Raw genomic sequence first — 22,398 nt, 5'->3', positions numbered from 1 at the left:
ACATGAGTCAATCTCATTCTTTATGATCTTCCAAAGTCTTAAATTAAACTTGTTTAAACGTGACCCTGTCATAGTATCGACCATTTCTAATGAACAATGAGCAACTACTAACTTTACCCATTTTTAGAATCGTGACTCACTGTGAAAATTGTGCAAAATGAGGAAACGACACAAGACGTTTCTTTGTGAAAGTAACATCACTGTGACTCACACTGTCGCCTCACTGAAGTACAATCACGCTACAAACTTGAGCTAGACGCACATACGTTATATTTCATTAATCTTGTTTTATTTCTTTGAAGGGACACTTTATAGGACTGTAAAGTGCGTAGATTCTCAATCCTTGGGGGGGCAGGAGAAGAAGGGACAATAAAACAGGATGTACATTCAGATCTTACAGATAGGGATGTTTTGTGCTCTTGATTTTTCTTTTTTTTTTTGAATACTGAGGAGGGGGAAGAGTTCAGAGGGCTGAGCAACAGCATTGAGTACGAGAGGATGTTGTGAATGAAGAAGCTCACTGTGGAGAATATAGGCACATTTTCCCCCTTTAGTCCCTCCAGTGCTACGACTGGTCGTTGTCCCACTGAAGAACCGAGGTGATGCGTTTTGTAGAGTTAGAAAAAGAAACAACATCTGCCTACTTCTTCTAAGTGGACAGTGAGGGAACAAATGTTGTGCTACTATCAACAGATCATGCTTGTCATTCTCTATAAATTACTTTTAAATAATAATTACAGCATTAAAATACACTTACATTTCTCCTACGACAGCTTGTCTGGGATTGTGCTGGATTTGCATGTGAAGAGAAATGTACCCAGATAACGAGGATCCCCGCTCATCTCTCTTTACATGAACTGAGCTCTGCTGCTGTGCAGCTGCACGACCGTTTGATATTTATCCTCCGTTTTGCTCGTTGAGGTTTATCATCCATCGCTTTCTATGATATATTCAAACCTGAACTATAATATGTTAATACAAACTGTTCAGGCTGTGGGGTTGAACAACCAAAGATAAAACACAATTCTAAGATTTGTCAAGTTATGCCATTTTCTATAATATTTAAACTGTTATTTTAAAGGGACATTTCAGCTCAAGCTGTAAAAATAGTTTTAACAGTTAAAGTTGCCACTGATGGGATGTGACTAAGTATAATTTGTGTCTGTACTTAGGTAGATTTATTTCCCCTTTTACTTTTGCTTTTCATATTAACCTCCGCCAACAAGGTTATGTTCTCACCCCTGTCTGTTTGTTTGTTGTAAACAAGATAACACAAAAACTACTGAACTGATTTCCACAGCTCTTGGTGGAAGGGTTTAAAGTTTTGGTGCAAATCCAGGAAATTTGTCGCTTTCTGTAACGTAAGATTTTACAATGGGCGTTTTTTAATATTTTCACTTTTTAATAATTTATGGCTCTCGATATCTACGTCTGATATCTATATATAATGTGTGCAATTTATAGAAGCTTGATTGAATGGCCCAGACAAAGCCATAATGATGTAGTAGACTCCTTCATTAGGGAACAGGATACACTCGGTAAGTACTTTTTGAGTATATTTAAAAGTACTTGCTGTCTTTTACTTTTGAGTTGACTTTAAGATAGATTTTTAAAATGTATTTATTCTTATCTATCCGTCTATATTTATTAAAAACTGGTTTGATTAGCAAATTCATAGAATGGGTGCACCCAGCTTCAGAGCAGACAGACACATCAGCTCAGAGTCTGATTAGAGTGATGAGAGAAATGATCACTATCTCCAGCACACAGTCATTTTCTCACTTTTGAAACCATCGTCTTCAGCACAGAAAAAGGGGCAGAATACTGAGAATGATTTCATATCATACTTAGATGGCTTTCTGATTTCTGTACATGAAAAACACAGGTGTTCCTTTTCAAAAAAGAAAAAAACAAACATTTATACTATACATGTACACAGCTGAGTCACAGCACCAGCAGACATAGTTTGAACCGTCTTTTAGCTTTGATTCACGTCCTGTGCAGATCGTCCTGTCGTCCACTGGCTCAAGAGGATTTGGCCGAGGTCCATGAAGACTATAGAGTTTAAGCTGTTCTTAAATAACAGTGCGAGTCTTAGGGACTTCCAAGAATCTCCTCTGCTCTAGTGTTGATTGTACCAGAGGTCCTTTAGTTATCCAGCGCAGCTCTGAATCAAAGTGTAGGAGAATGTCCAGGAGGAAACTGGGAACAGGAGAGCTACAAGGAAAGGCAGCTTATCCAGCACTGATTTCTTTTCGTCCACTTAATCTTCAGAATTCAGATTCAAAGGCGTCATGGAGACACACCCGCACATCTCTGTCTTTCTTGAGCAAAACAACAGCAAAAGTTCGACAGCAGTTTGCCTGCAGAGAAAGGTCTTTATGAGCTGTCAGTCGCCGCCTCCTGTGTGCTGTTGTCGTCCGTCACGTTTGCGTTGGTGCCGTTGGTGTGAGGGCATTCTGGCACCTCTCCCCTCACTGCCACCCGGATGACTTTCAGCCAGCGCTGCTTGAGCTCCTCGGATTCAGCAGAAAAGTTGTGCACGGACTTGGACTGGGAGAGGCGGAAGGTGGACGGAGTGTCTGTGGGCCGCACGCTGTCATCCACTGAGTAACCCAGGAGGGGGATTGTGCACTGGGCCTTCACGTCCTGGGAGAGAGAAGACAGTTATCGATATGATTGATTTTTAAATTAATATTTGTTCTGTTTTTCCAGATGAGCTTTCTGTCTCTGTTTCACCTGTGGAGCTCCGTAGAGGTAGAGCACCAGACATTCCTTCTCAGGGATGACGCACCAAACCTTCTGCCAGGGTTTGTTCTTCTCGCAGTACTGAAGGAAGCCACACATGATGCTGCTGCCGGAGAACTGAGCTGCTTCGATCTGCAGAGGACGACCACAGAATGAGATTAAATTAGATGATCGATGTATCTGCATGCTAACGAGGATCCAAACACGTTCGTATATTTAACCGCGCCAAAGAGGTCATGTTTTCATCCTTCAGTAGGTTAGTTGATTGAATTAATGAGGCTGATGGACCTTGGCAGAGGTCTAGTCATCAATGCATTATCTTTACCTCCAGTATTCCCTTCTTCTTCCCCCCAGCTACTGTTTCTCCAGTCAGGATGGGGAAACAGTCCCTGCAGACTTTGTTCATCTTGTTGCCGTCATATTCGAGCGGCACCTTGTTGTCTGAACATTTCCAGCACACCACCTGGAGGAAACAGGGAGACAAGATCTGTCAGTCTCCCAGGTGAGGTAGAGACTTCACACATTAAAGCTTCTGGGTCGCTGAGGGTGAAGAAAACTTCCTGGTGTGTTTACAGTTGCACGCATGAGGTTTTGCTCCACTGCAGCTAAAACTTACATAGCCGCAGGCTCTGCAGTGGTGTCTCCGCCGTGTGAGAGCGTTGAAAGGCTCTTTACATGTCATGCACATTGTTACTTCATTGTCACGGATCCAGCGAGGGGCACGCTTCCCCAGCTCCGCTTTCTGTATTAAATTAAAGACAGAGGTCAATACGACGAATCAGAAAAGTTAAACGTTGAGCGCACAATTGTGACGTGACACTGACCGACACTTCCTCAGAATCTTTTAATGCGTTCTTAAAGGATTCGTTCTTTTGCTGGAAGATCTCAATGGTCTTCCGGAAAGCCTGGAGGATAAATAAACAACATTGTAATCATTCTAAACAAGATTCAAGCTCATGTAATCAAATAAGTAAATCATGTAAAAACCATTGTGATTGTATTTAACGTACCTTAATCCAGCCCGCCTTGTCCTGCTCGGAGCTGAGAAGGAAAAACAAAACAGAATAAGCAACAAAAACAAATAACTTGTCTTTCTGATTCCCTTATAATTACACCAACATGGTAATTAGCTGAGGTCAAAGAGCTTATTTAGATTTACAAGATTTAAAAATGAACCCTGGGTTTGGTCATTATACTGTACGAGGTACAAATTACATACAATTACATTCTGCAGTGTGGGAGGGAATGAGATGTTTTGCACCTTTTACTTGGTTTGTAACAAAACTTCTACAATTACGAGAAAGATTTATTTTAAATAAGCGTCAATCCTCTTTGTGCGTTGCGCTCACCTGGCTTGTAGCTCCAGCGTCCTCTCTTTCCCCGACACCTGGAAGGTGTGAGGGTAGTCCTCATTGGTTGTTTCCAGGACTTTCATGCCGTCGACACCGATTCGCGTCCTCACCGTGTACTTGGTTCCTCCCAGGCTGAATTTGGGCACGCAGTACAACAGCATGTTGTTGAACTGGCAGGAGAGAACAGATCAGTTACAGAACTGTAAGAGTAAAGATCAGTGCTCTTCTAGTTTAGGTTTCTGGCCCTAAACTCTGAAATTGCACATGTGGGGGACATTCAGCCTGAAGCTAATAAAAAACAGGCAAAACATAATCATCTTGTAATCGTAACAGTGAGAGTTGCTCATGCGCCCCTGATGGATTCTTACAGACATGTTCCTGGTATGAAATATTCCAATTGACTCGTGCAGGCGGAGTCTCATCTCAGCATATTTCCCTGAAGGGCCCTTTATTAGACGTGAAAATGTTCTTGCGATCGGCTCGTTCTCTCACCAGGAAGAGGTATCGCTCCATGGCTGACGTGTTCCTGGCTGCCAGCTTCAGGATGTGGCCCTCTTTGATGAACTCGTTGGACGGATGAACGATGTCCTCCTCCTCTCCCAGCATCTCGTAAATCTCCAACAGTTTCTTTAGATTCTCCTGAACAACGGACGGGACATTTGTTTATTTTTTGTAACAATCTTATAATCGTAATGGAAAAAGGTTCCAAACATCTGTACTCACAGATTTCCGTATGGCGCTGTTGGAGTGAGTCGCTGCTGTGGCAATGATTTCTAACGATTCTGAAAAAGAAAAGGACGCGTTACCTAAATATGGCCTGAGAGAAATCAAAATGTCAACCTGCAGTGAGATGATGAGACATCGCTTCTACTAACTTTCTGCATCTCGTCGGTCAGGGTCTTCCGCAGGCAGCTTCTTCAGATAGTCTTTTAGCAGCATCTCGTATCGAGGGACTCTCTGCACAGGCTCCAACATGTGATGCTGCAGCGTCAGGCTGCCACAGGCCTCTTGACTCTGTCCAAAAATAACCAACACAATTTATTTTACTCCCCTTACATTTTTCAGCATATTTGTATGAAATATACTTATTCAACCCAAAAATAGATAATAACAGTGAACATAAGTGAACTTTTCCAGACTGGATCCAGGTTCACGGTACCTGTATCTCCTGGATTGTGGCCTTGAACTGAGGAGAACGGTCGGTCCACTGCTTCAGCAGCTCCATGGCCTTGTCGAAATTCTTCACGTACTCTGCGTACATCTTGAGGAAGGGTGTGAGTTTCTGGAGGATGTCCCCGATGCGAGGTGTCAACGCCCTGCAGGGAGAGGGAGAGACCGAGGTAAGTCAGTTCACTGCTGTATCATGTTATTGATGTTAGCAATCTATGTTTTTTTATTTGTATACATGAGTTATTCACCATTTATACAATTTATGTTATCCTCAGCAGCTTTATTACGTCTTGATTAAGTGTTTGAGTTTTCATTTTAATATGGTGTAGCTTTATACAGAACATTTATTATCATTTATTATGATGTCTTTGCCCCTGTCCATTTGTTTGTTTGTTTCTTCGTCAGCTGGATTCTGCAAAAACAAATTTGATGTATTACCACAAAACTTGGTGTAAGGATTAACATGGGCCTTGAAGGAACCCATTCAACTCTGCGCTGATTTTCAACATTTTCACTTCTTTCCCTGTGAATGATTAATGGAGCTGGGAAAAAAAATCAGGCACAGTCTGGGGACTTTTATGTGTGAATATGGGAATTTTGGTGCAGCTTGATTGAATTTCAGGGGATTGTTGAACCCTGACGGAGCGTTCACTCTACTCAGTGCCATTTCTTATCATTTGTCTGAACCTCACCATTCTCCCATGCGTTTCTCCAGGTCTGGAAGCAGAAACTGGCTGTGGAAGGTGTGGATGGAGGAGATGTTGGAGAAGATGTTCTTCACCACGTCCACAGGGAACGTTCCCTTATTAGCCTCGTCCATTAGCTTCGTACAGAACTCCTGAGGAGTCACACACAACACGGAGCTGATGAGCAACAAACGATTGAAAAGATTTTTTTTGCAATAAAAGTGAAATGAAAATGTAAAAACTTGAGTGGTTGGTTTCACATCACTGTTGAGGTGCAAATAAACTCTAGAGAAGCTGCAGATTTCACTGTGTTACCTGGTCCAGCAGGTTCAGTCTGGATACGTAGGCCTTCTCCGTCTGCAGCAGCTCGCTGGCGATTTTAAACAGCTTCTGCTCATTCGTCTCCTGAAAATAAGAAGAACACACATCAGTGTGAATTTTTATGTGTTTAAAATTAGATTTTGAACAAGTTTTAATTATTGATGAAGCTGCGAATGAACATGATCTGATTCTGTCAGCGAGAGTCGTGGTTCTCAACCTTCTCCGAGTCATGAGCGACCAGTATGATCTGACTGGAGCTCAAAGTTTCTCTGTGAAGTTTTTTGTTTTACCCACACACTAACTCATGTACACACAACTTTCACCCTAACAAACATACACGATAACATTTTGCAGAAGTTTGGGATAAACTGTTTCAAGCTCTTGATTTCACTTCATCTTAGTTTTCATTCCTGTATCATTGTTATTGTCGAGTTGAGCTTCCTGTCTCTCTGCCAGTTCCTGATTCGTTCTGGTGTCAGTTTAAGAACTGAATTCACAGCATCTTTTTTTTTTTGAACAAAGAATGAATAGTGGAGAAACACCAAGCTGCATTTTAACAAGAAAACAGTTCATCATCAAATCGTTCATTGTTTAAGTTAAACGCCCCAGTGACTCATCTGCTGTTTGAGTGTAGCATTGTGTTAAATGCTGTTAGCTTGTACACAACAGCATGTAGTGTGTGTGTGTGTGTTTGATTAACACTGTGGTGTAGCAGGGAGGGTGCTCAGTACAGGAAATGAAGAGGGGAAATGTCGCCAAATTTAAATAAAGACACAAAGGTCTAACAGAGTTTGTGTGTGAGGCCAGTCAGTACAGAAATGCTCAGAATAATCACATGAGCACGCTGACATGAGGTCTGACGTCTTTGTCACCTGCCGAGGGAAGTTAACACAACGATGACCCCGGTGGAATATTTCACACTATGCGACCACAAGGCAGTGCGTAGTTATGTGAGTGTCCCGAGAGCAATTCGCTTTACCTTTCTACATAATTCATCTGTCAGCACATCGATGGTTCTCCAGGACGTGTCTGACCGATGAGTTCTTGTTTTGTATGCACATCATAATGTTTTTAGACAGTGTTAAACACAGAGTTTAGTGGTTTACGTTATAGTTTTACATGAACGGTGCAAACGGCCACAGGTGGAAAGTATAAAAATCAAGTGAATTTACTAAGACGTCCACTAAAGTTCAGGGAAAGAAGCACAAAAAAACACTGAACTGTCTGATTGGAAGGGTTAATTAAGTGTTTAAGAACCAATCATATAAAGAAGAACCAGATCAAGATCCACTCAAAAGTAATCCAGACTGAAGTCGTCACATGACTTGATTTGATTTACTGAGTAACATGCGATGGCTCCAAAGTAAAAAAAAAGTTAAAAGCTTGTGGCTCTTCCTCTCTCTCTCTCTTGAGACAGTTGTTTTCAGCGAAGAGAAGACAGATTGATTCCAACCTGAGATATTTATAATCTGCAGATAACAGCTGCTCAAACGTTTGGCATCTGCTTGGCCTTCGCAGAAAATAACCCCCCCCACACACACAGCAGTGAGGAATGACCATACACATTTTGTAACTCAAGCTTTACTATGTCGGACTGACCCAGGAACTGAAGCAGATGATTTAATTACACTGAAAGTCCAGAGTATAAATAAATGTTTGTTTGTCTGAGCTGCAGAGTCACAGCAGCGAGACGGAACAAGCTCCGTCAGGCTCTAAATTCATCACACAGACAAAATAAATCAGCCGGCACTGTACCTTATGGTCTGTGCTCCCTTCTTCACTCCTGTGCTCGTTGTCTGTCGCAGTCCCGCTGTCCTTCTTGTCCTCAGCTTCTCCATCAGTCCTCACTGTCGGTGGAGGTGAATGATCCTCATCCTGCTCTGCTCCCCCGTCCCCCATATCTCCATTGACCAGCTCGGTGGTGTCTATCCTCACACTTTCATTCTCACACTCCTTTTTGTCCTCCTTGTCCTGCTCCATCTGTGCTACCACCCCGTTGGCCTCCGGCTTGTGGTCATCCTTGAGCACGGAGGAGTGGTTCTCCTGATTCCTGCCGCTCTCCGTCTGCTTCTGGCTGGGGCGGTGCGCCGGGCTGCAGTTGGTGGACTTGCTGACAGGCTTGAGCGGCGAGCTGTCTCTCTTGTTCTCTGTGTGGCTGCAGGAACAGAGGCAAAAAGGAAAAGGGGGAAGTGGGTTAGTACACCAACAGAACAGAAAGAGTTAACTAACGACCTTAACCTTAAGATAAAATGAGAGAGAAACAAGATTACAGAAGGCTGTTGAGTAGCTGCTCTGCCCGGGCACGTTGCTCTGGGAGTGTGGGACATGAGGGTGAGAGCTTGTGAGTGTGAGAGTTAAAAATAAAATGGTCGAGATGTGCAAACTTCCTTCTGTCATGTGAGGCTGTGGAGAGGCTGCTGTAACGCAGAGGAAGTGTGTGTGTGTGTCTGTGCAGAGAAGGAGGAATGGAGGTACAGTAAGAAGGAGGAGGAGGAGGAGGAGTACGACACAGCTCCCACGAGTGTGATTGATGCTGTCCTACTTACACACACACACACACACACACACACACACACACACACACACACACACACACACACACAGAACCTGCTTTATACATTTTTGCTGTAACATCGCTTTCACTTTTTGCTTCAACTTGAATGAAACATTAAGAGCAGTCTGCAGGTTTGAAATATAGAAGAGGAATGGAAACCACACACATACACACTTACGCACACACACGTACACACACGCGCGCACACACACGTACACACACGTACAATGTCACCATTCAGCTGCTCCTGCTTCCTCTCCTGGCCGTCAGTCCAGCTGTTTCCCCATAAATGACCCTCCAGACTTCCACTGTTTCAGCTACTGTACCTCAGCTCAGTTATGTCGATCCTCTGAGTTTAAAAACCGGTTACAACTCATCCTGTCTGAGCAGAAACCTCCAGCACTGAGAACATCACCAGTTTTTTGTAGAAAATGAACAAAAGATTCTGCATCTGTGTCCAAATAAAGCTAAGAAATATATATTCAAGCTTCAGCGGCATTCACTGTTCAAGTGTGACTGTCCGGTAGAAACAGGAAGTCTGTTAAATAGAGGAACAACAGGCTGGTGTAACACTTCTGGGCTGGCAGCCACTTGACGTGTTTAAAGTGTGAAAAAAGATAATCTCCATTTGTCTGAGGTAGAATGTGCCCTGATCAGCAGGAGGAGGATTCTTAAAGCTGTGTTTTATAGAAAACAACACACTCACACACTCTACAGTTCCTCTAAAGCCTTCCAGTGCACGTCCAGTGTTTCTAAACAGGCTGAACGAATCACAAGCTTCAACAACAGCTTCAGTTGCCATGTGGCTGTCGAGGCACCTTTGAGGCAGCCCAGTGCCATGTGAACCAGATTAGTATATTAGTGGGCTAATTCCGTTCTCTGAAGCTGCGGGCCTTTGTCACTTTTCCACTAGAGGGTTAATCCCCACAGCCCTGCTGGAGTGTGAACGGGATGGATTCACCACATCGCTCTTATTAACCCCGTTTCAGGATTCAAAATGTGACGACAGGTGCAGAGGGCGCCTGGGAATGGGAATTAGATTTTGTAATCCTGCGTTTAGAACTCAGAGACGGAGGTGAGTGAGGCTACAGAGTGAAGGAGACTGAGTGGTGGGCTGCTACTGCCGAATATTTCTGGGCTCTACTGTATGAAGGGGACAAGGGCACCATTGTTGTGCCTCTCAGCACCATCAACAGGCCTCGCTCACATTTCTGGGGCTGCAGCTCCAATCCAAATTTAACAGAACAAGACATAAGACACAGAAAAATCTATTATACTGGATCTCGACCTTAAAAAGATTGGCGTAAAGGAAAGTTTAAATCTCCATCCAACATCTAAAGGATCTATATAAGAGCAGAGACTTTTGAGTTTCTCTGAGAGCTCCTACCTCGTTCTCCTGGGCTTCAACTCGCAACACAGAGTCCTGTCCCACCATTGAATGAGAAGCTGTGTGTCCCCTCGTCTGTACAAATCTCCTTTCATCCCCTTTGCTAACGCTTGGCTTGTGAAGGCACGGGCTAATCTGTGCTCGCTCCGTCTGCAGCTCTCGTCTGAGCTACTATCAGTGAGTCAAGACTTTAATAAAAGAGACTTCTGCTTTTCTCCCTCCTTGAAATAGCCCCGAAAAGGAAACATGAGGAAAGGGCAAAAGTTTTCCGTCACTGGGATTGCGACAGTTTGTTTTATTACAAAAGCCATTAAGTGACGTGGATGGAGTTATTCAACCAGAGCTGACAAGTCATGATGAAAAAAGAAATTGCTTTGGAGGTCACACAGAGGGAAGGTTAATATTCTGAGTCAGCAAAAACTTTCCAGACAAAACCACTTTTGCTGATTAATGTTATAAAAGAGATAAAAACGATATAGGCTCCAGCATCACACTCTGAGTATATAAAGTATAAAAACCTTTTTACCTGTTCTCCTCAAAGCGACTGATCAGGTCTGAGACTTTGGAGTGTTTCTCTCTGGCCCTCTCCCGGTTCACTGGCGTCATTCCTCCTCCTCCTCCTCTTCCTCCGCCTCCCTCCTCCATGCCCCTTCTAAGTGATGGTTTCTTGGTGCGGCCCAGTGGGGACAAGAGCTCCGTCACTGGGCTCTGGAGGTGCAGTGGCTTTGGAGGCACTGGAGATAAGACAGGAGGAAATATTTAACTGTAATTTCAACTCAGAGCTCAAGGGGGCGTTATAAGACATCCCAACCAGATCCCACACAGCACCTGCTTCAAAACCATAGACCATGGAGCTGAAGATATTTAGATATTTTCAAACATAGACTAAAAAACTATCTTTTCAGCCTGGCTGTCATGTAGAGTTTTACATTTGTTTTAGAATTCCCAATGGTTATATTTATTATGACATATCATTTTATTTGTTATTATTTTACTATCATTAACTTTGTAATCTTTTACAATGTATGAGAGCATTGGTCTCTCCATACTCCAACTGATTTGTTTGAAAGGTGATTCGATTTTGATTGTTTTTAACATCCTAAACTTGTATTTAGTAAGTGACCCGGTTCAGGAAAGAGAGATCACTTTTATTTTTCCTCTAGGTAATCAGGAATAAAATATTTCTGGAACTGGAACTTGTCTTATCTGTGCACAATGATTTACTAAAACTAAAGAGGGTTCTCTGCTCCCAGGCCTGGTCACACACTATCTATTGATTATATAGTGTTTTAATAGAACACCATGTGGACAATGTTAAAGCCTGAGAAAGGTCACCATGAGACTGAACACTAAATCAGTGTGTCTCTACTTTCACATATGATTCATGGAGACTCTGTCACAGTTTCCTGTCGTCTGACAGCTCCCAGCGTCTGGTTGTTACGTTACCTTCTGGTTTAGACTGCAGCCGAGGCCTGCCACTGAGGCCTCTTCCATTGACTCCCCCCCTGCTCTTGTTGGTTGTCCCACCGCTGGCCCGATTCAGGCACGCCTGCACGCTGGGTGCGTTGCTGCGATCGCACGCAGGGCTACTGCCGAGAGCTGAAGGACAGAGAGAGAGAGAGAGAGAGAGTCGATTACAACAAGATCAATGATCAGTTCAGCATCTGGGTTTTTAAAACCAATGAATCAAAGTGAGGATGAAACTGTAAATGAGGACAGGCTGATGAGAGTGACACGCAACCAACAACCACGGGTCACAAAAGATCTTCTGCCGATCCACTGGTGCAACCTCATGTCAAATGATGACGATGATGAACATATTGACATATTTAGATATATTATCAATGTGTCTCCTTTCTTTAAAAATCTTAAATGCGTCTCTACAACATTTTGAATATCGCAGAAAAACCTCAGATAATCATTCCTGACTATCCAAAGGTACAACACCACTTGTGATGCTCAGGCAGGTGTAAATGGATGAATCACAAGTATATATAGTCATTTAACGTTTTTAATTTGATTATCTTACCCATAATAAGTGGGACTGCAGCAAGAATAGCATATACAATGCAAAATATAAATTTTGTCACAGCATATTTTAAAGAAATATTTCAAACAAGTGACTTAATCTGCTAAATCAATGCAGATAGGCTGAGTGAGCTGAAGCCTTAATTTCACTTTCAATGTTAATTAAAAAAACTTTTACAGCTTTTTTATTTTGTTTATTTCAAATTCACATCTCGATTCAGCTGGTGAATCACTGTGGCTTTCAAAAGTTAACTTGCTGTCATAAACCTGTGTCAATGCAGAGAGACAGACTGAACTTCTTTCCATCGACTCCCCTCTGATCATAGGATTTTTAAATAGAACACATACTGTAAATATTTATCTCTGTTAACATGTTCATGCTAAACAGCTGCAGACCAAATATCACAGCGTGTCAGGCGGTTCGGTTGATTATCCGGCTAATGATCCAGATCCAGGCTTTCAACCAACCAGCTGGACACAGATGGTGCAGCATCAGTGTTTAGAGAGAACATACAGACTTATTTAAGGCACAGTGTTTACAGGAGCCTAAATCCACCTCTGTCTGACCTCGCAGTGCACGCACACACACACACACACACACACACACACACACACACACACACAGAATAAGGCAAATGCCCATATATGGTACTACATTGTCAGGAGGCGTCTGAAGACACAAGTCGTTAGTTCATTACTTTCCATTTAGGGCGACCCTTTAAACGAGTGAGTGTGGCTTAACGAGAGGTCCTGATAAATAGGTTGAGGCAGAAATCAATGTAGCTTAGTGCTCGACTAACTTGTTAAACTGTGTGTGCAGCGGAAGAATAATCCTGCAGCTGCAAAAACTAGAGCTATATTTTCACAATCCTCTGTTTTCACACACAGAGGATTATGCGACATGTCACAGAAAGAGAAGTCAGTGAAACTGTGAAGGGAGAAAGTTCCCATGTTCGGATCATACAGTAAACAATTGAGAATAGGTTCATTTCATTAAAGATGGTCTCTTCTTATAGATAGCCTTTAGCTGAAAGGATTTCTTTCGCAGCTAATCTTATTTCAGAAATTCATATTCCGTTCTGCTCAAATGAAATCAAGAACGATGTGATTTTATGTCCACTTGGGGCAGCAGAACAAGCAGCAAGCACAAATACTGTGTGACCCTTTTTTAAACCTTATTAAGTGTTAGCAAACTCAAGACGGAAACATCTGGAGTTAGCATTCTTGGCATCCAGCGTACAACCAATCTTTACTACCTGTACTTATTTTCACTTTTTTAAACTGATTGATCCTTTTTCATTTGTTTTACCTCTTTGAATCTCTTCACATATTTCATACAAAATTTATTTTATTCTTTTTGAAAATTGAGTTTAACTGTGGTTTCTGATTTAAAAAGATTTCTTATAATTTTGTCTCTGTTTTGTTTTTAATGTCCGTGCAGCCTACAGCTGTGTAGGCGTACAGCTAACCAGCCAACTTTTTTCTTGCTAGCGAACAGCTGATTACATCAACAAACAACTAGCTGGCTGTTCGTTAGCTAGCTGTCCCTGCAGGCAAATCCCTGGCTGATCAGTAGCTAGCTGCATAACTGTGTCTTTGGTGCAAAGTGTATTTTATCTCTGATAGCATTAGCAGTGGCTGTAAAGGTTGGTGAGAGCCAAGGGAGTCAACCAAACATTAAAGTTAGTGGCCCTCAAACCGAAACATTGAGCTAAAAGACACTTCAATGCTTTTAGAGCAGAGAAGAAGTGAGTGTGAGGTGATAATTCTGTTTCACGTTACACACGCATTTGATCCATTTTAAACATGATTTGAGCGCAGCTTTAATTAGCGATCAATATGAACAACTGCTATGAGAGTGAAGAATGTATGTGTGTTGTTTACTGTATTTGTTTGCAAAAACTGTGAATGTGCCAAGACGGTGCTCGGGCCCCATATTTCTTTTTCCCAACAGTGATCTTTATCTTACCGATCCTAAAACAGAAACAGAAACAAAATCACCACAGAATCATACAGTCACTGTTTCTATTTTTACAACGTGACCGTAATTAAAGACAACAGCTCGAGAAACTGTCTGACTGGAAACAGTCCCACGCTGTGTTTGGGACAGCAGGCTTTTTAAACACAACCCCAAATTTACCAATCAATCCTGAAGGGAGCCTCAGGAATTCCTCTTGATTACGTACTTGGTTTCCCCTCACGGCCACATTAAGAGATCATAAGAAAACATCCAGGAACAAGTTGTACACCATATTGTACATATATGGCTGAAAAAGTACTCCATGTATGTTTGTGTAGAGTTATCCTGGGATAATTCAGGGGGTCCACAGTTTGTCTCTGTCTCCTAAGATTGTTATTGACTTTTCAAACACTAGTCCCTTGAGCTGTAAATCAACCCAGAGCTGCAGACTTTCACTTCAGCCAGAGCAAGTCGTGCAGGTATTCGTATTTAAATGTTCAAGCTCAGAAATGAGAGATACAAATAGAGTATATGCGGAAATGCATGTGTACAGTCTTTGGTTTGTACCTGCATATGCCAGCTCTCATGTACATTTAATTATAGCTTTTATCTTAACGATCTGGGCCATGAAATGCAGACGTGTCTGTTACAGTAAAAAATAACTAGCGTGATCTCCACTTCCTTTCTGTGCTTGGCAGGAATTACAGCTCCTGGTAACACGCTCATTCTGGCATCTTGTCATTAAGACTGGCTTGGCACAAGTGACAGACCGCTGTGCACAGTAAATTAGAAGCAGCTAGCCACCACCCTGCTGAGCCCCTTCGACTCGCCTCCTCCATCTGTGAACGGGAAAGAGTTCTGTCATCTGGAAATGAGACTTGTTCACGTCAATAAAAACCGAGATTCTGATGGACAAGGACTTTTAGCACGACCAGTGTCTTATATGCTGTCACTTTGGATATGACTGGTACTTTTAGTGTGCATAGGTTGTCTCCTTGAAACAGAGCCGCTGCAGACCTGGAAGTGAGGAGTTGATGAGTCAAACCGAGACTTAAAGGTCCAGTGTGTAAGACTTTGGCAGAAATTGAAAATAAAATAACCCTAGTTATGTTTTCACTGGTGATGTGTAATCATCTAAATTGTTGCTTTCTTTACCATAGATGAGCCCTTTATATCTAAAACCCTTATATCTACATGAAGGGGGGGCCTCTCTGTGGAGGCCGCCATGTTTTTTACTGTCGTCCAAACTGGACAAACTAAAACCTTTTGAGTTTTCGTGACAACTGAAGTTCACCACAGGTTCTCTTTCGTGTTTGGAAGGGAAGGGTGAAATGATGAGTATTCAGCTGCAACATGCAACTTCACCTCAAGATGTCACTAAATTCCACACACTGAGCCTTTGAGCTTTTGCCTCTGTCCTTGTTGCAGGATGGTGAGACTTGCTGTCATGGCAACTGGCCTGTTACCATTTTGAAGATGTTGAATTTATTTCTCTCCTGAGCGGACTGAGCCCGAAGGCATCTGCCTCTATCTCAATAAATCCAAAACTGCACAGCGTGTGCGAGAAAATGAGAAATGCTCTCATAAAAGGTCAGGCGTCTTTCACACTGTAGATAAAAAGGAATTATGCACAGCGCTGGTTTGCAAAACTCCCAAAACACACTTATCTACAACTAAGAAGAGTATCTCCCTTCAAAGACTGAGCTATATCTAATCTGTCAAAAAGCATCCATGGCTCAGCAAGTTATATGCTTATAAATCTGTGAGGTACCACAGCATTAACAACATCCACATCCCTCCAGCTCTGCCACTCCACAGCTGTAGAGGAAAGAGTTTACTGCAAATTGACTAAAAGACGTTGAGGGAATGTTTTACTTCAGCAAAAATAGCGCCTGAAAATAGTGAATCATTCCAGCAAGAACCTAAGATAGTTTGGCTCCAGGCACAGCAAGGTTCTGTCTGTGAGACACTTTGGTCCAACACAAAACAACTATGGAATGAATGGCTACAATTTTGTAGAATGACAGTTCACAGGAAATGAATTGGAGTCATTTCTGCATCATCTTCTGGGAACATGTGAGTTTCTGCGCAGTTATTTCAGTCTGACTCAAAGTGGTGGACTGACTGACCCATGTTGCATATTACTCCAGACTTTCACCTATAGATATATTTCAGACCTTTATACCTCTGAGATCCACAGTGAAGCCATTCAGCTTTGAGGGGTCTGAATTCATCTTCAACTTTTAATTTGTGTCTATTTTCTTTACTTTTAAATTAGCTCTTATCCAACCGACTGTTTTTTATCAATTTATATTGTCTCAGTTTGTGCTCTATTGTTGTCTAATGCTCTAAATGCTTTTATTGTTTCCCTTAATTATACAGTTCGAACGTGTGAAGCAAAACATGTGATTTGAAAGTTGCTATATAAACAAATCTTACTATTTGGTGGCAGCTGTGGCTCAGGAGATAGAGCGGGTCGTCCATTAACCACTAATGACTCGAGCAGATGTGCCAGTAATTAATTAACCTCCACTCAGCCTCTCAGACAAACACATGCTCTCCGGCAAAAAACACAGCTCACCAAAGTATTGTCACCTCACAGTACACCTGCCTCTCCTGTCTTTTGTGTCATGTGCAATCATGACACTACCTCTGTCCCTCCTCCTAAAACGCTTCTGGCAGAATGTGTGCCAATACTTCAGAGTGACACTTATACAAAACAAAAGGCAAACCTGTGTGTGGGGGGGTGTCCGCACCCTGCCAGAGGAGTGTCTGACAACGTACAACAGAGGCTTTTTCTTCTCGCCTTTGAGCCCGACGCTCAGATCACAAGGAATGTCTGAAAGAGACATTTTATAAATTCTGCTTCTGCTTAATAAATGATTTGAAATATTAAAGATCGTCTGGGTGGCTTCTACAAAGGGAAGTAGATAGAAGAAGCTGGGACAAAATGACATACCCAGAATCTTCTTTTCAAAACACTTTCATGCTTTTTAGCGATAAACCAACCTGCAACTGTTACATCATGTGTGAGGTACAAAAGGGCAGAAAATAAGTGGGTTCATTGATCTGTCAGAACCTGTCTACACAAGTCAGCAAAATGTTCTATTAAAAGCTCGAACAGACATTAGAGACATTAGTTTTAGTTATTACAGAGCAGGACCATACGCTCTGCTGCAGATGATGTGAAAACACTGCAGAGAAAATATCTCAGGTGAAGATTTAAACACAGGCAGGAGAAGTCAATTATTCTGCAAAGTTGAAAATCTCAGAGACTGAACTCACCCTGCGTTTGAGACAGAAACAGCTGTGGAGAGTCTCCTCAGTGAGGGGCCATGGTGTGTGTGTGTGTGTGTGTGTGTGTGTGTGTGTGTGTGTGTGTGTGTGTGTGTGTGTGTGTGTGTGTGTTAGCACATGTGAGTGTGTGTGAGAGAGAGAGAGAATGTGTGTGTGTCCCAGAAAAGCACTGAGTTTAGGTTCCATGCGATCTTCCCAGGCAGCACTGCCACCGATGAGTGACTCAGCTGCAGCGAGGACACTCACAGAGCTGCACGAGGCTCCTCCCTCTCTTTGCTTCCACACACCCATGGTTTAAGTGGCTTTACAAAACACACACACACACACACACACACACACACACACACACACACACACACACACACACACACACAGACACCTCTGCAGCTCTGAACTTACAGGGTCTGCACATGTAGAATTCACAAGCCACAAATCTACAAACAGCACCAGAGTTCGGCTACAGATTCCTGCACAAACAACATTCTTCTCTTCATTGATGATGTGTGTAAATGAACTGCAGTAAATCCATCAGGCGATAGGAAGTTTGGATTACTGGCACATTGAATTCAATCGTACTTGCACAGCCCTTGCAGGTACGATATGATTACAGTCCAGCTTCCTCTCGCTGTTTTTTTCCATTTGCTTTAATCAGTATGTTCAATAAGAAAACACATGGAGCAGGATGTTAGTTAGTTAGTTTGAGTAATGATTAACAACCTGCACAGTTCAGCAACAGAGAGGGACAAACACATCAGCTCTCTCCTCTGCATGACTAAATGGAGCCCTGAGCATCTTATCTAATATTTAATTTTATTCATATCAACTTCTCTTCTCTTACTAGCGCAAATATCTAAAGCCACAAAAAAGAAGGCAACCGAAACGAATTATCGAAGGCTATGTCGTGACTGAAAAGACCCAATCAGCAAGTGATTGTATGTGTCTACATCATTGTTTCTGTCCATCCAGACTATATGCAGCCCCGGAGTGGATGCGAAAAACTATAGTTATGTTGATAAGGCATAAAAGAGTTCACACAAAATAGTCCAAGCAAAAGGAGCAGTTGGTAAAGTCAGAGATCTGCATTAACATGTATGAAAGTGAAACAAAATTCTCATCTTTAATGTTATTTATAGAAAAAGATGTACATTTTGCAGAAGTTAGAGCAGGGAACTGTAATTCAAGCTTCTTCATGTTCTGTATCAATCCTGTGCTGCTGAGAGCTTCTCACAGTGTAACACACTGAACCAACACACTGCAAGAAAAAGAACTGAAACACCACAGGAAGCCTTCATTTAGGTTACACCTACAGCTCCGGTGGGACCGACTTTAATGGTTCTTACGACACTGCTATCTGTGAATTTGTGAAAGGTGCATGCGTGGTTGTGTTGAACTTTCATGCATGCCAAACACCTGCATGCTCACTGAACTGTGTTTCAGATGCAGCATGTGGAGAAACTATGTTTCATTAATTTGCTGTTCCACTAAACCAGTTGGGGAAGTAGAGATTCCATTCCCTTTAAATTCCTTTTTGCTCACGTGACTGCAGTTCACCATGGCCAAGTTTCAAATCAGATCCATTTGAGATAAATGAAAAAAACATCTACAATGCTGAGGATTAATCTTCCCACAGCGGAAAAATAAACCCTGACCAAAGCGGCACTGTCATGCCCCAGTCGCAGCGGTCCAGCCAAAGTCGCAGTGTTTCCCACAGAGATAGACTCTGGCCTTGGTGGAGCTGACCAGGAGTGTAAGGGTGTGGTGGGTGGGGGCAATGAACCTATTCCTGCAGAATCCTATTGCATTGTTGTGGACACAGTCTCTGGTATTCCCTGCCTGTGGTAGTACCTCAGTACTTTACTGTCACACAGGAAATCCAGGAAATGTGCTAGAAAGCCCCTTGTTGGTATAAAGCCGACATTAACATGCAGCTGAACAGAAATCTGATTAACAGATTACTGCCCTCAATTTTTTCACGTGTGATATTTGAGGCTGAATCCTGAGGGATACGGCTTAAGGGTAAATTTAACCGTTAACCAATTTAGCTGCAGAAATGCTTTATTCAAACTTGTTTTCATCACTCAGCTGTGCAGGCAAATGATTATTTCCCAGTCGGGGGGAACACATGTGCACATACATGTTATAGAAATCAGTTTATCCCTGTTAACCTGATTAGTACAACCTAAATGTATCTTCCATTAGGTTTAAGAGACTGTTTTACTGCAGAATGATGAGACAAACTAGGACATCAAGTGTGTGTTTACATTTCAGAAGTTTTGTTTGAGGCTTCACTGATGAGGATTTGCCGAAAGATATTTAATCTTTTCTAATTAAAGTCAGGTTTTTGTAGGACATTTAAATTTCCTGCTGACACAGTATAAAGTACTGAGACAGATGCATATTAAGATACCGAGAAAGATGTTATCAAACATGAACTCCACACAGCGCAGGATGAGACTGTCCCAGTCAGACACAACAACAGGGGACTCGCAGTAGAAGACAGGACATCTCGTTTTCTCATCCTGAGGTATTGTGTGTGAGAAACATCATCCATACGCCCCCTCGTTTACTGTGAATTTCCTGCTGTATTCTCATTTGGGCATTTTCTGGATGTCTTCCTAGGAAGCTGGCATTATATGTTCGGAGCAACTGACTAATACATTTGCATTCTCACATGCCCTCTGGATAATTCAGGAGAAAGTCCATAGATCACTCCATCTCACTTGTGTCTAACTGGTTCTGGTGCCCTACATCACTCAAAGAGATCAGAACGAGAGCAGATGCACTGTATGTCTGGTTTTAATCTAGTACGTGAAGGATTCATTGTCATTCATTGTGTGTGTGTGTGTAACAGACAGGGTGACGGATAACCATTACCACCATGCATGGGGGATTAGCTACTTCTGTTCAACAACCCAGACTTTCTTCAGATTATCAATGCCTCATCCTCTAATCCAAGGGCCAGAGTGAGATTAGAACCCCCAGTGTGCACAACACTATAAGGGGTGCAAGGGGGAACAAGAGGATGGAGTGTATAGGGAGGTGGGTGAGATGGAAAGACATAATGGAAGGATGCAAATGATGAGAAAATGCTTCAGGAGCACTGAAAAATAGCACAATAAAAAAAGGAAAAAAAACGAGCAAAGAAAAGATAGACAGGTGAAAAGAAGAGAGAAACAGAGAGGGGGTGAGGCGGTAGAAAGAAAGAGGAGACAAAATGAGAAAAAGTGAAAAATAGGACGGCACCAGGGGGCTGGAGGCAAGTAGCCATTCATCAAGATGTCAATTGTGCACCACACACACACACGATTGCAGGTTTGAAGTAAAAATTGGAGCAGAGTGCAGCAGCCTTCTTCTCACCCCTGCGTAGCTGTGAGCTGCAGAGAGGAGAGTTCATGCTGCCCATTAGAAGTAGACGATTGCATTAGATCTGGTCAAGTTTACCATTGACTGAAACTCCTGTTGTGACATAAACTTCAGATGCAAATGTGCACAGGTCTCCTAATGTGAATTAAAGGTGGTGACTGACAAGCAGCAAAACTTTGCATCTAACAGAGTTTGCGGCAATACGACATCCTACACATTGCAAAATGAGGATGAACAAAGATGGAGGTCATCAGATACACTGAGAGTGAATGATAATAAATTGGTGCTTGGGGAAAAAAGGGAGATGGAGAAGGAGGTAGAGGATGATTTTTTTTTAAAGTTTCTTACCTCTGGAGTGTTCGATTTTCACGGCCACACACGCCTCCTCGTCAGCATTCTTTGACTGGAAACATACAGCTTTCCCTTTCCTCTCTGCAACAACAAAACACAAGGTCCACTGTTATTGTTGTGTAGAGCAGATACACTGGAGAACAGGAGGATATTTTAATACTCGACCCGCATCTGAGGCAACTTCATGCAGTTTCAGGCAAGCCCATGTTTTATTTAAGACGGGGCTTCAACTCGCTTGTAGAGGGAGAGCAGATGAAAATGAGGATAGTGGAGTGAGACGCAGGAGTGTTTCTTTTTTCCCCAATATGATATGATAGACTTGCACGAAGCTGGAGATAATCAAAGCCACCGGAGCTGTGGATCTGGTAGCTGCATTTATCAAGATCAGGTGTAAACTTGTGTTTGTTTTGTGTTTGAGAATGAAAAGGAAATACACGTCCCTCGAAGGAGCGGACCCCTAATTAGTCTGTGATTTGTGGGGCATCGTCTCTGGGGAGAGCTAACACTCTTTGAACACAGCTGTTTCATATGCACATAAAAGATTAAAGAGAAAATAGCAACAGTCGTAAGAGCCATGATGGGCTCATGAGTATTAGTGAGACACACAAACACACACACGAGACACAATTAAAAGACACACAAACCAACCTGTGCTCTCACCGTCTGATCTAATATTGTGCATCAAAGCTGCACATTGACATTCAGCAACATGTGCAAGTAACACGCTGCACGACACAACAGCTGCCCAAATTAAAGTTGAGCTAATCAAATTTGAGTGAACTCAATTTAACTTTATTACTTTCAATTAATGTGCAGGTAATGACAATGAAGTGATCACAACAACAACAATCCCAACAGCCAAAGGCTTATTTCATTCTCTTTTTATCTATTTCTTTTCAAGGTTTATTTTATTGCAAGAGAAGAAAATAAACTATTCATGACATTCAGCTCGCACTGGATTATCACAGCAGCAAACTGCAGGAATAAATAATTAATTTATATAATTTTTTCCTCAATTCAAGTTTAATACAGTTCAGTTTTCTGGTTTTTCTGGTTTTTATTTACAATATTTAAAATGTCATTTTCACATCAACTGTTAAAAATGCACTTTTATGTTATAGGTTAATTAAATATCTAATTATTATAAGAACTGTCAAACAATTTAGCACAAATCTTTTTGA

At 42.2% G+C, this 22,398-nt stretch overlaps 1 protein-coding gene across 13 annotated transcripts in view; it reads right to left on the bottom strand.

Annotated features, from left to right (window-relative positions):
* Positions 1-267: 267 nt before the first annotated feature.
* The window catches only part of fgd4a (FYVE, RhoGEF and PH domain containing 4a), a 47,329-nt gene continuing 25,198 nt past the window's right edge, over positions 268-22,398 (bottom strand). For 9 of the 13 annotated variants that reach the window (XM_069528134.1, XM_069528133.1, XM_069528135.1 and 6 more), the window contains 17 exons: positions 21,215-21,298; positions 11,665-11,817; positions 10,745-10,952; positions 8,033-8,432; positions 6,272-6,361; positions 5,963-6,108; positions 5,260-5,416; positions 4,976-5,114; positions 4,824-4,882; positions 4,593-4,739; positions 4,098-4,270; positions 3,759-3,789; positions 3,573-3,653; positions 3,365-3,490; positions 3,074-3,211; positions 2,740-2,880; positions 268-2,649 (listed from right to left, as the gene is read on the bottom strand). In XM_069528134.1, the coding sequence (XP_069384235.1) occupies positions 2,380-2,649; positions 2,740-2,880; positions 3,074-3,211; positions 3,365-3,490; positions 3,573-3,653; positions 3,759-3,789; positions 4,098-4,270; positions 4,593-4,739; positions 4,824-4,882; positions 4,976-5,114; positions 5,260-5,416; positions 5,963-6,108; positions 6,272-6,361; positions 8,033-8,432; positions 10,745-10,952; positions 11,665-11,817; positions 21,215-21,298 (2,543 nt within the window). In that variant the 3' untranslated portion in view covers positions 268-2,379. Of the gene's footprint in view, positions 2,650-2,739; positions 2,881-3,073; positions 3,212-3,364; positions 3,491-3,572; positions 3,654-3,758; positions 3,790-4,097; positions 4,271-4,592; positions 4,740-4,823; positions 4,883-4,975; positions 5,115-5,259; positions 5,417-5,962; positions 6,109-6,271; positions 6,362-8,032; positions 8,433-8,547; positions 8,725-9,057; positions 9,372-10,218; positions 10,584-10,744; positions 10,953-11,664; positions 11,818-17,491; positions 17,732-21,214; positions 21,299-22,398 lie in introns of those variants that run through there. The other 4 variants (XM_069528143.1, XM_069528144.1, XM_069528145.1 and 1 more) reach the window with 4 other exon arrangements.

This window comes from Paralichthys olivaceus, chromosome 7 (genome assembly GCF_024713975.1).
Source record: "Paralichthys olivaceus isolate ysfri-2021 chromosome 7, ASM2471397v2, whole genome shotgun sequence".
Lineage (NCBI taxonomy): Eukaryota > Metazoa > Chordata > Actinopteri > Pleuronectiformes > Paralichthyidae > Paralichthys > Paralichthys olivaceus.
Note: the sequence above shows the minus strand (reverse complement) of the source record. Positions and strands in the feature narration are given on the sequence as shown.